This window comes from Prunus mume, linkage group LG7, assembly GCF_029339155.1.
Source record: "Prunus mume cultivar Tortuosa linkage group LG7, ASM2933915v1, whole genome shotgun sequence".
Classification (NCBI taxonomy): Eukaryota; Viridiplantae; Streptophyta; class Magnoliopsida; order Rosales; family Rosaceae; genus Prunus; species Prunus mume.
In genome coordinates, this window is record NC_142704.1 from 8,320,784 (window position 1) to 8,333,317 (window position 12,534).

The following is a 12,534-nucleotide window of genomic DNA, read 5'->3' on the forward strand; positions in this document are numbered from 1 at the left end:
TTACATCAAGATCCGGCCAAATTGAAGTTATGGCCAAAGTAGTCAAATTAGGGATTCCTCTAAAAAGAGAGGCCATGGCCGGGACAAGGACATCACACAAGCAATAAATATGCAAGCATAAATAAGAAACATTCTCTAATGCTGGAATGGAACCTCCCTCAAACAGAACCTGCAAGTTATAAACACACAACGTTAATAGAACAAGGAAGAAACCCAAAGTAAGAATATGGTAAGAAATAACTACATGCAACATTTACCCTGCTGGTCTCGTGTTTTAGAGTAAGATGTTTAACCGTGCTTATACCCCGAAGAACCTCAAACAAGACCAGAGCATCATGTTTCTGAGGTTGCAGAAGCAGCTCAACTTTTTCTAAGCGACTACATTTCTCCACATTTTGGAACACAAACATATTGGCCTTCCATGCCACACACTTGAGATTTGGAGCAATAATGTTGAAATCGGAGAGGTCATCATCGTCGTATATGTACCTAAATGATTCCAAGGAGGAGCTCTGGATGGTGATGCTTTCTGCCCTGCAGTTGTCAAGACTTAATTCCTTCAGGCATTTGCAGGATGATGACATCCATTCGAAAAACCCTGTGTATCTCAACGTTTTGCAAGTCCAGGCGTTGGAGATTGGAAGAAAAACTGGAGGAGGTTAAGAACTTTGGGATAATTCATGCCAAAGTCCAACTCTAGAGTCTTCAAAGATCCGCATAGAAAGACGCAGGACGGAACCAAGGGATCCTGGCCGCATTGCTTTCATCTATAAAGATTTCAAGATGAAGCACTTCAACTCCACTCCTTACTGCAATTTCCACCCATCTCACAATCCGAGAATACTCCTTCCGACACTCGCATGCTTCTAGCTTTGTGTCTTATCAACCATCCATTTGATCTTCTTCTCCACGCAATGACACTCCAAACGAACACGAAAGCGCTGTATCTTATTATCCCCATGACGGCTCAAGAAACTGTCCAAATAATTCAACAACTGTATCCGCTTTTCGCAAGTGGATGCGAAAGTGTAGTCACTGGCAGATAGATCAAAATCCAATGATGGAGATGAGAGAGGAAGCTCCTGCGTCTTTTCGACACGCAGCCGAAACGAGTGAGGTCTGTTATGGCGAGGAAGGAAAGAATACGATGGGCAACTTCGTCTGGAACATTTGGGGGGGGGGGAAATGATGATTACAAATCAAATGTAGAGTTATGCTCCTATAAACAAGCTAACAGCATGAGCAAATCGTGGAGAGTTTAAAACTCAAATACAAAACACAACTGAAATCAATTTGAACAAGAAAGAACCGTTCAAACTGATGTATTGGGAAGAGTTTGACCTACGTACGAACCTGGTGTTGGGAAGAGAATGGGGAGAATGGGGTCGTCGTGTTGTCTAGTGTTTTGGGCTAAAGAGATCAATAACAGTTGTTCAATGTCTTGTGCTTGATTCATATAGGAGGCGTGTTACTAACTAAAGGTCATCTCAGACCAAAAAATAAAAAAACTAAAGGTCATCCAAGAAAAAACTATGTATCTATATATATAAAGCAAAAGGCAGAGAATGATGAAACATTCAAAATACCAACAAATGTTATTGGTTAATTCAAATACTAAGAATTGAAATTATTAATTAAATGATGATAATATGGTAAATTCACATTTTTCATATTTAGAAAAAAATTAAAATTAAAAACAAAATCAGATAATAGGTCATACTTTTATGGAACATAACTACCCATATTATATTTTCTTAATTCTAAAACTAAAATAAAAAATAAAAAATAAAACCAATTGGCACATGCTCATGGTAAAACATTCAAAATACCAGAAAATGACATTGGTTAATGCAAATATTAAAAATTGAAATTATTAATTAAATGAAGATAATATAGTAAATTCACACTTTTTTATATTAAAAAAATTAAAAATAAAAGAAAAATCAGATAATATATCCTATTTTTATGAAACACAACTACTCATTATTTTTTTTAATTCTAAAATAAATTAAAATTTTTTATTTAAAAAAAGCCTCCTGCAAGTGCGGAAGCACATGCGAAGAGGCTAGTACTAATTAAGCATCCAATTCCATATTATAGCAAAATCAAATTAAATGTATACTAATTCAATGTCTGAGAATGGTTGATTGAAAACTTTGTTTTCGGGTCTTTGAACGATGCAATAATTACACCCTCAATCAGAAACAATCACAAAAAGGCCTACTTACCAATTACAAATATTAGGGTCAACTATAATCTATTTGTACCAAAAATTGCAATAACTTTTGTCAATTTCTTGCCAAAATACGTGATCTAGAATATTTGTAGAAAATTCGTTATTTTGCATATCAAATAGATAGAAATTTATTCAAATAGATAGAAATTTAAGGCCCAAAATGTGACAAAAGCTCGTGTAGATGAGAAAGACTTCCATGAAACAGGAATAGCACTACTTTGGTATCCCCAATCAATAATGTTTTTACACGCGTGACAACATTTCCACATGACATAGTATTATTGGTCAGTGATGACAAAATAGTGCTATTCCCATTGCAACTAAGTTTTTTCTCTGTATGGAAAGACTAGTTGAAATTGTATATTAGAAGATATTTTAAAGTTACCAAAATTTGTTGACAGAATCAAAAAAATTCAAATGTCAAAATGAATTGAGATTCTTTGTACTGCGAATAAATGGACATTAATTTTTCATAATAGATCTTGTTTCTTCTTTGCACAATTTTTTTTTTTTTCACATCATGGTCTCATTTCAGATGATTTGATGCAAATAAATTAAGGAAAAAAGACTTGCACGACCCAGATTTTTAAATAGTTAGCCAAAGTTTTTAAGTAGAGAAAGCCGAATCACCATGTGAACTTTTCTCTAAATACAATTTAAGGATAGATTATGAACAGAATTATTCGAATCTGGTATATACAGATTAATCTTCTTTTTCTATTGGCAACAGTTCACATCTGTCTATGCAAACTTTCTGTTTTTCTTTCAGAAGCTTTTGTTTTTGTCAAGCGAAATAGTTAGAAATTTTGTTGATTAGGTTATCTTTAGCTAAGGATTAATTTGGCTGGTTAAGTTTTGTTTTTGTCTATGCACCCCTAAATCTTTTTTTTTTTTTTTTTGGCTGGTTAAATTAAAAGATTTATTTGAGTAAAACAGATAAAATGAGTGAGGGTTAAGAGTACAAATTATATGTGCCGGTGGATTAATCAAAGGGCTTTTATTAAAGAGGACCTTACAAGTCCCCATATTTAGCGGGACTGAATAATTATGTGTGTATTTGGATTAATCCAAGGGCTTTTATTAAAGAGTATCTCACATATCCTCAAATTTAGGGGGAGTTAATCTTTAATTATTGTGGAGAACGCATAATATCATAAAAACGAGTAACAAACCCGAATAAGGGGAATGTTAGCAACCTTCTTTTTCGGGCATTCTCCATTTTTCTTATGACATGCGACACTTTTTTTACCCTTAAAACAATGTCATTAATACAACAAACAAGCTAGTTTTTATTTTTCAAGTTTACCCTTCATTAATAAACACATTAACACAAATAGTAAATTTAGGTTTTAGCCACAAATTTTTTTTCACTTTTGGAAAAAGCCAAAACTTTTTCAAAAAAGACAGAAAAACCTCTCAACTTTCAAACCAAAAACATGTAAATGTAAAGGATTCTTCAGGAAATTCAAAAATAAATAATGGCAATTTTGTCCATTTTGGCTTCTTTTAAAAAAATTATCTCTCCTTCGTTTTTTCCAAAGTCTCCCAAGGGAGCTGGGAACTTACACGTCAAAATAACCTAGAGATGCAAGGATGTTGAAGGCATCTTTGTTGTCAACGTATAGAGTCCGATAAGGCACCTTGTACACTCTTATAGTTGCCAACTATGCCAGCCATCTGGAAATTGAGAAAGGTGTACTCTTTGGGTAGCAATTCAAAAGCATTTGGCAATATTTAATGGCCCATATTTAATATGGGTAAATTTGAAAAATAAAAGCTAAATTGTTTTATGTATTAATGATATTATTTTAAGAATAAAAGAAGTGTCACATGTCTTAAGGGAATAAGAGAAGGTCTAAAAGAGAAGGTTGCTAACAACGGGTAACAAAGAACATTGCATGATGAAACAGGTAACCAAAAACATTACATAATAAAACAAGTAGCAAAACACGAAATTTTAAAGGGATATTTTATGAGTTGTGTGGTATAATAAATAACTAGTTGTTTTATATTATTACAAAAAGAGAAGAAAAAAGAATAACAGCCTCTAGAATTTTTACACGAGTTGGAAACTTTCCTCATATCACACCCCCAACCAAGCATAACGAAACTTTCCTCATATCACACCCCCAACCATGCATAATAAAACTCCCCTCTACAGCGGCATCCCCAAACCCTAAATTCCTTGTGCCTCAATTTGCATTCTCAATAGCAAGGCTCTATCATCTGGTATCATGGGGTATCCGCAAAAATCTCAACCTTTCGCCTCCGCCGCTGATCTCACCTCCAGCCAAGATGATCTCCAGGGGAAGTTACAGGATATGGAGAAATCTCCGGGCAATGTAATATTGAAAACCCAAAAGTTCGAATTGCAAACGTCAATATTGGAGCCACTTCCAGTGGTATTCCCTCAACCCGGCCTATGATGTCTTCGCCGGGCCATACTACGACTTGCGCCTTTGGCAGAGTCCATTGCCGGATCGCATCGCCTTTCATGCCTCTATGGTAGGAGGTCATATGAATGGGCAAGTAAATAATAAATTCCTAAATCTATTTACAGTAGGAAATCAAGAATTAAAGTAAATCAATTACAAATAAAATAGGAATCCTTGGTGTGTAAGGAAAGTAAGTCAATATCCACAAGTCACGCCAACAGGAGTTTCGCCTAATACTTGCTATCAACTTTCAATCCAAAAGGAAGAAGACTCCAAATTTCACTGTTCCCGACCGTGAGCCCTTTAATCCTTACCCAAGGTCAGCGCATCATGGCTTAGTGGATTTCATCTTATCTTCTTAATTTTTGCATTCATCTTTAATAATATTCAAAGATTCTTGCTTGGACTATTTTTGTGTGTGGCTATTTTGATGCTACAGGAGGTTTTGTATCTCTTTATTACCAGTCAGTTCACATGTGTTACGTATTCTTGAATTTGAATTGGATTACCAGCTCGGCCTTTATCTATTTTTATGAGGTGTTTTCTTGCAAAAACTGTGTTATATTTTCTGAGGAATCGGATGTTATATTTTACAATTCTGATCATGCATCATATATTCTATAAATTGAATTGAACTTTCCATTTAACTATGATCGATCTATTACTCTGTAATATTTAATGATGATGATCTACTCCAACACTTCCATACTCAGTTTGTAGGAAAATGGAAAAATTTATATATATATATATATATTGCCATTTTCACTGTTTAGTTTGTATTTGTTTCTATGCATATATGCTTACTAAAGTAGTTAGTGCAGCTATGACCTTGCTTCATTCATTAAATCTATCTAGGTAGGACGTTGGTGTTTGAAAATATTAACTTGACTTGTTCTATATAACTCTCTTTTTTGTCCAGCTTTTCTATGGTGGAGGATGCATCGACGGTAAATCAGGGGGAAGATAGATCTGTATATTTATTGGTGTCTTTTTATGATGGCCGATACACTGATTCAATCTATCAAGTTACATTCAAACATGGAGGAGTTACTCATGAACCCCCAGTAGTTGAACTTGAGGAGGAGTTTTATGACGGTTTTTACGTTCAGGGTGCTAGAATTTCCAACCGCTCCAAATTTTACATCCTTCTACAGAATGGTTATAATAACCCTTTCGAGGGATACTCTCGGGTACCATCAGGATATAGTATTGAACCAAAGACTTGGTCATATCATTCCTCTCTTCCTCCTAACATAACATCTAAACCACTAGCAACTCTTGTGTCTGCGTATGACAAGCTTTACTATATTGCATCTCCAATGTGTTTACCACCAATTAAGGAGCCCTCCTTCGAGAGATATGATCCTACTCAAAACCTTTGGGAGCGAATGCCTTCTTTTCCATTTTATCATGATGATGGGACCCGTATAGAAATAATTGGTTATGCCGTTTGTTATGGTGTTATTTTGTTTTCATTGTGGAACTTCGACCTGAATCCCAATGTCATTGCTTTTCATGAGAGAATAAACCAATGGAGTCAAGTGACTTTTGCATCTTATGCTCCTTTTCGAGGAAGGGCCGTGGTTGTAGGTGACACTATCTATGCCGTACATGCACTTATGGTGGAGCATATTATAGCATTCTCCTTTAAGATGGACAAAGGTGAACATGGTCACATTACATATTCCCTAAGCCCATTGTTTATATTGTGTGGCTTGGAAATCGTGTGTCCGCCAGTGCCATTGTGTGAACTTAAGACAGGGTATTTAGTTCATTTGGGTAACCATGACTTTTTTCATGTCATGACTGGCAGTCCCAATAGCGAAGCACGTCCCGAGGTTCAATATCTTTGTATCACCACATTTCAAATTGTTGTTGGAGAAGGAGGAAGACCCATGATCAAGACCATACAGTCAACTGTTCATCCTGTGAATATCAAGGGTCGTGATTGGTTCTTCCTTGAGTTCTGCTTCACGCCGTAAATTTCCTTCATGTTTCTTTTGTTTACATTATTATAATTGTGTTTGTAGGTTGGAATTATGTTACCTTTTGTATGTAATATGGTTTCTCATTACTCAGTGAGTGCGGGGATCATGAACCCATAGAAGGGGACATTATGACTAGTATGAATCAGCCAAAACAAGAAGAAACCATTATGAATGAACATGAAACAACTCAGGATGAGAATGTTTTGACTTGGGAGGTGGCTCGTAGCGAATTCCTTGCTCGCCGGTGTCAAAGGTGAAAGAAATGTGTTTATAATGAAATATTTTTTATTTATTTAATGACATTAAATCAAGAGACTCAATTGTTTGCATGTCTAAGTTTTTTTCAGTCCTTGAGTCTAGTTTCTCAAAATAATTATTTGGTTTTGCAGAAAGAGGCCAAGAAAGAAGCCAAGCTGGAGTAACCGCCATGTAGTATGAGTAGGTGCCAGGCAGTATGAAAAAACCAACAAGAAAAGGCACAGGAAGAAGCTGTAATGTAAGAAGCTGTTACATGCAGAGCTATATGACGAATGATGAGTTCCGCAGAAATTACTTATGTAATTGTCAACTTCGGATTATGGGTTATTGCAATTTTCATGGAGTTAAGCGTTTGTACCAAGCAAGATTATTGGCTTGGCATTTGCTGCATATCTTCCTAACCCAGTGCTATTTTTTTGAGGGCATATGACGAATGATGAGTTGGGATGAAATTACTTATGTAATAATTGCCAATTTTGGATTACGGGTTATTGCAATTTTCATATGGTTAAGCATTTGTATCAAGATTATTGGCTTGGCATTTGCTGCATATCTTCCTAACTCTGAGTTTTTTTCCGACTGTGTCGGATTCGTGGCACTATGTTTTTTACATAAATTTTGACACTATGAATAGATGTGATTAAAGTTTCCACTCTATTTTCTCTATGCTAGCAACTTTCTCTTTAACCTTTTCTTTTGGACTTTTTCCATTCTCTTCATGACATGTGTTACTTTCTCTACACTTAAAATAATGTCATTAATACATTAGACAATGTATGTTTTATTTTTCAAATTTACCCTTATTAAATGCATTGGACAAACTAACTTTTATTTTCACCTTGTTACAAAATTAAAAGAGAATTTTAAAATCTTCCACAGAATTAACATCAGTTTTTTTTTTTAAAATTAATAAAAAAATTCTGTTTACTACTTTTTTTTTTGGTGAGGGTAGGGAGAATGGATTTTGAGGTATGGATTGAAGGAGGAGAGTGAGAAGTAAAGTGCACGGTGGGTTGGGTTTTCATTTTTTTTTTTTCTGTTTCTTTTTATCTTTTAACTTTTTTAATAAATTATAATGTTCATTAATTAAAAAAAATATTTATCTGTATTTTTTTTAAATTCCATAATTTTGAACGGTTTTATTGCAATACTTATTTTTGAAACCAAAAAAAGTTTGTTTTAGGGAAGTATACATCGTTTTTATTTTCAAATATTTATTTAATTGAACTTTTAATGTTTATTTTTTAAATTTAATTGTTTAAGTTAAGTTGTAAATTGAAGGAAATATAAAGTTAATACATTTAATAAGGGTAAATTTGTGAACAAAAGATATATTGTCTAATGCATTAATGTCATTATTTTAAGTGTAAAGAAAATGACACATGTCATGAGGAGGAGGGAGAAGGTCCAAAAGGGAAAATTAGAGAGAAGGTTGCTAGCATTCCCCTTTATATTTTCACATCTCTTTGTAAGTGAACTGTATTTGCTAGATGAAAAAAATCATTACTTCTCATTGTGTTTTTATGGGGAAATGTTATCCTTCCCAAAGCATTGTTTCTTTCTCCATTTTCCTCCCTCTCTCTTCCACTTCATTTGCGAGTCAAACTTGAAACTATCTACCAAAAAAAACTCAAAACTAGAAACGGGAAAGTAGAACAAACTTTTGATCGTGAAAATGACATTTTTTTTATGAGTGTGCTGAAGGTTTTTATGAATCCTATTATTTTTCTTAGAGCCTGAATATGACATTTATTTATTTTATTAATGTGCGTATAGTTTTTTATGCGTTCTATATTTTTATTTAGAGCCCGAAGATGACATTTTATCAAAGAGAGGAGATTTTGACAAGTTCATGCAAGAGAAGATTATTGTAAACAAGATTCCATCAATGGAATTTCAATCGTTTTTTGTTTTTTTGATGAAATAGGTGGTCAAAGTCAAACCCCGGAAAACAACATTCGTTTATTGTCTTTTCGGTTAACAAATTCTATCAATCTTCACATAGATCATGAATTCTTCTATAAGATTTGTCTTCAAATGCTTCGAGATTAAAAGATAATTAAAGTTAAATATTGAAAACTGATTACGAGAAGGCCACATTTTAGAAAATCCACAATGAACTCCATAAACTACTTTCTTATATAAAATTTAGGGAGGAAGTGAGAAAATCCACCTCCAACCATGCTTCCTATCCAACTTTTAAAATAAGGAGACCTTTAGGAGCTCCTAAATTTGAGGAGAGATAAATGACTCATAGCGGTTCACTATAATTAAATGCTTCTTTACTTTAATGCTATTTTAAGTATACAAATTTATAAATAAACCCAATCTTAGACATGTATTTATAAAAAAACCCAAATAATATTTAAACATAGAAACACACCCAAAATCAACCCCAAAGTCAACAATTGTATATTTTTTGGGTGTGTTTATAAATGATTTTGAGTGTGTGTAATGATGGGTTTTGGATGTGTTTATAAAGTGTTTTGGGTGTTGGGGTTTTTTTTTTATAATTTCAGCTCCCATTTTGGGTGTTTTAGTGAAACTCCCTTTTAAGTATTTATTTAATGCTATATATATATATTTTTTAATATGAAGAGATAGCATTTATGCTAAATTAAAAAAAAAATTATTTATGATTCCCTAAATTAGGGAGCATGGTTGGAGTTGAATTTTTTTTAAGAAGCTCACAAAATAGCTGTGTAGTGTTTTTAACTAAATTTTAACTAAAGAATAAGAAGCATTTACAAAACTAAATGCAATTGTGAATCTTTTTAATCTTCCCCCTCCTTGACCCTTCTCTCTTCTCTCTCCTCTTCCCCACACTCTCTCTGTCACTTTGTTTCTCGTCCAGCCCTTTGAATGTCCACAGCTAAATCGTGGCCAATTAAAAACTGGGTATGCAAAAGGGCGTGGCTTGAGCATGAGATTGAAAAGACAAATAAATAAAAATAAAATCCGCATTGTATTATTCATTAATTGGCATGATATGACCCCATCAACTGTTACATAAGGTGGCCAATTAATGTGGTCAATCTTGTGTGTCTAAATAGCATTATTGGTATTTTATTGACGATGATGGCCGAAATAAATACAAAAATCAGATCATTTCCTAGAGAATTAGGCCAGTATCTTTACCAAAAAATGATAGATACAAACACCAGAAAATGTTGGCTGATCAAAATAGTAAGATGACAACTCCCAATAGAGAAATTATAGAGTAGTACGATATCACTACGTCAGCTGGTGATACTTCCACATATAATTTGCCACGTGTACTTTTAAAAAGAAAATTTAAATTATTTTTCAAGCTAGACATTGGGTTTCAATTTTACCCTTCAAAATTAATAAATAAATAAAAGCCAGACTACCTTCAACCTTTATTCAGTTCGCAGTCCCTCTCCACCGTGCCTTCCCTCCCACCTTTATCCAGTTCGTTGTTCCCCTCTGCTGCACCCTCTCTCCGTTCGATTACTTCCCCCAATACTTCAACCTCCTCATCCAGGTTGCTTTCATATACCTCAAAACCTCCAAATCCAAGTGCTCTTTATCCAATTTTGCTCTCAATCCCGTATGGGCCTGACAAGAGAAGATCCGAGAAATGCATTCACAAAAATGTGTAAAGCAAACTTAACTAAAAAGCCCTCAGAAATTCTTGATAGATAACTTTTTGGGCCCCATGAAATGTGATGATAAAAGCCAACTATTAAATAAAGTGATTCTTTATTGAGAGAGATGGAGGAAGATAAACATTGATGAAGGAAAAGAGTGGGAGGGGTAGAGGCATTGCAGATCTTGGTTGCAATCGTCTTCCTATTTTATAAAGGGTAAATTGGAACCCAATATCTAGCTAGAAAAACCGTTCAAATTTTCTTTTTAAAAAAGACATGTGGCAATATTTTAATGGAAGTATCACTTAACATGGTGATACCGCACCAATCTGCCCAGTAATCCTATCAAGTTCTTCGATCAAATCAACCCTGTTCTCTGAATCCTACCACGCCTACATCCCAAAATTAATATCAGAAAATCCCCAGAACAAAGAAAAAGGGAGGGAACCAAAATTGATCATATATGGGTCAAATTTTCTGCAAAATCAAATGAGGTGCAAAAGAGAAGAGAGCAGAGAACAAACTGGCCAGCAACATGGAGACCAAGCATTGGAATCCCGGATTGGGAAACACGTTCAAAAATTTGATTACGCATGAATTACAACAATGGATCGATATTAAATTGAAATTTAGGGTTAGAAAAAAATAACAATTGGGGAAAAAGAAGAGAGTTGACATAGAATTAGGATACGTACTTCTTCAGCTGATACGGCGATCTCGTTGGCCTTTTCGTCGGCTTCTTGGCGAATGAACTTCACCATGTGCTGGATCTCCTTTGAGACATCCGCGTCGCTGGGATTTAAGGGCTGGTAAGAGAGGAAAAGAGAAATCTATGACCAAAACGAGAGAGAGAGAGAGAGAGAGAGAGAGAGAGTGAAATCGTGAGAAAATAAGGTGAAGGAAGAGGTGGTTGAGAGGGATATGGTGAAAACCAGAGAGAGGGAGAGATCCTTACCCATTCGTTCGATTTGCTGAGAAGGGAGAGCATGATTCATCGATTTGCTGGGCAGGGAGAGAATGAGGCTCAGAATCGATTGTCTAGGGTTCCAACGTTATCCCTGCAGTAGTCGACGGCGTAGCTGCATTGATGGTGTCGCTACCTCGCAGTGATATGAAGATAGGTAGTTGAAGACTTCAGAGAGGGGAGAGAGAGGGTTTGAACGCAGATTGGGAGTGAGGGTTTCATTGAGAGGGAAGGGACTTTTCGGTCTCGTTTGGGACTGCTTTTCTGGGAAGTATTTCTGCTCAGAAGCGCTTCTAACAAAAGCGCTTTTATTATAAAAATCTTGAATGTGCTTCTCCAGGAAACATTTCTATGACTCAAAAGCGCTTCTAAACTTTTCTGCCAAACGCTGTCAGAAACGCTTTTAGTTATCAGAAAGCGCTTTTGACCCTTCCAAAAGCACTTCTAAACATGCCCGAATTCGTCTAGTGGGGCTGAAAAATTAGGTTGAGAGAGAACTTAAGTTTAGCGTGTTTTTGAACCACGTCGTTTTTTTTAAACCGACGTGCTTTTGACAACTTAAGTTCAGCGTGTTTTTGATTGACATCGTTTTTTCTTGAGAATCAACGTGCTTTGATACCCTATCACGTCGTTCGTATATATAACTACCGACATGGTTTATAGCATATTTTACAATCACGTCACTTATATGAAATTCTGACGTCTTTTAAGTAACGTTGTATTCATTTAATATTCTAACTGCTCAATCTTCTTCAGAACATAATTAAGCTGGCTTGCATGCCTCGTGTCGTGGGTAAACAGCCCTTGACAATTCTCGACAAGAAATTTTTCACCTTTTGCACCAACTTTGCACCCAAATTAAATTAGCTTCTGTCATCACTCATCATCCTTTAGCTTGATTGACGGAAGTAGGTAATGGAATGCTCCGAAACTAAGTCAAATGAAACCCGACGGCAATATTTTTGATAAGTAACCGTACAAGGCGTACGTCATAGTACTATAAATCATAAGAGAGATGGAAACCCCAACGGCAAAATGCTCA

The 12,534-nt window shown here is 35.1% G+C and overlaps 1 protein-coding gene and 1 long non-coding RNA gene across 2 annotated transcripts; one reads left to right on the forward strand and one right to left on the reverse strand.

Moving 5' to 3' along the window:
- Positions 1-4,470: 4,470 nt before the first annotated feature.
- On the forward strand, positions 4,471-6,916 carry LOC148915384 (uncharacterized). Its single transcript, XM_089041902.1, has 3 exons — positions 4,471-4,598; positions 5,591-6,649; positions 6,751-6,916. Exons 1-3 carry the CDS (start codon positions 4,471-4,473, stop codon positions 6,914-6,916), a joined length of 1,353 nt encoding a protein of 450 aa, XP_088898028.1.
- A 3,095-nt stretch (positions 6,917-10,011) lies between these two features.
- LOC103338483 (uncharacterized) lies at positions 10,012-11,807 on the reverse strand. Its single transcript, XR_016122150.1, has 3 exons — positions 11,484-11,807; positions 11,224-11,334; positions 10,012-10,496 (listed from the first exon to the last, which is right to left on the reverse strand). It is a non-coding gene; the product is annotated as an uncharacterized LOC103338483 (long non-coding RNA).
- Positions 11,808-12,534: the final 727 nt, after the last annotated feature.

Coding starts and splice junctions, on each gene's coding strand:
- LOC148915384 (XM_089041902.1), top strand. CDS start 4,471: ATGGGGTATCCGCAAAAATCTCAACCTTTCGCCTCCGCCGCTGATCTC. Junction 4,599..5,590: donor GTAATATTGAAAACCCAAAA/GTTCGAATTGCA, acceptor TTTTTTGTCCAG/CTTTTCTATGGTGGAGGATG. Junction 6,650..6,750: donor CTTGAGTTCTGCTTCACGCC/GTAAATTTCCTT, acceptor CTCATTACTCAG/TGAGTGCGGGGATCATGAAC.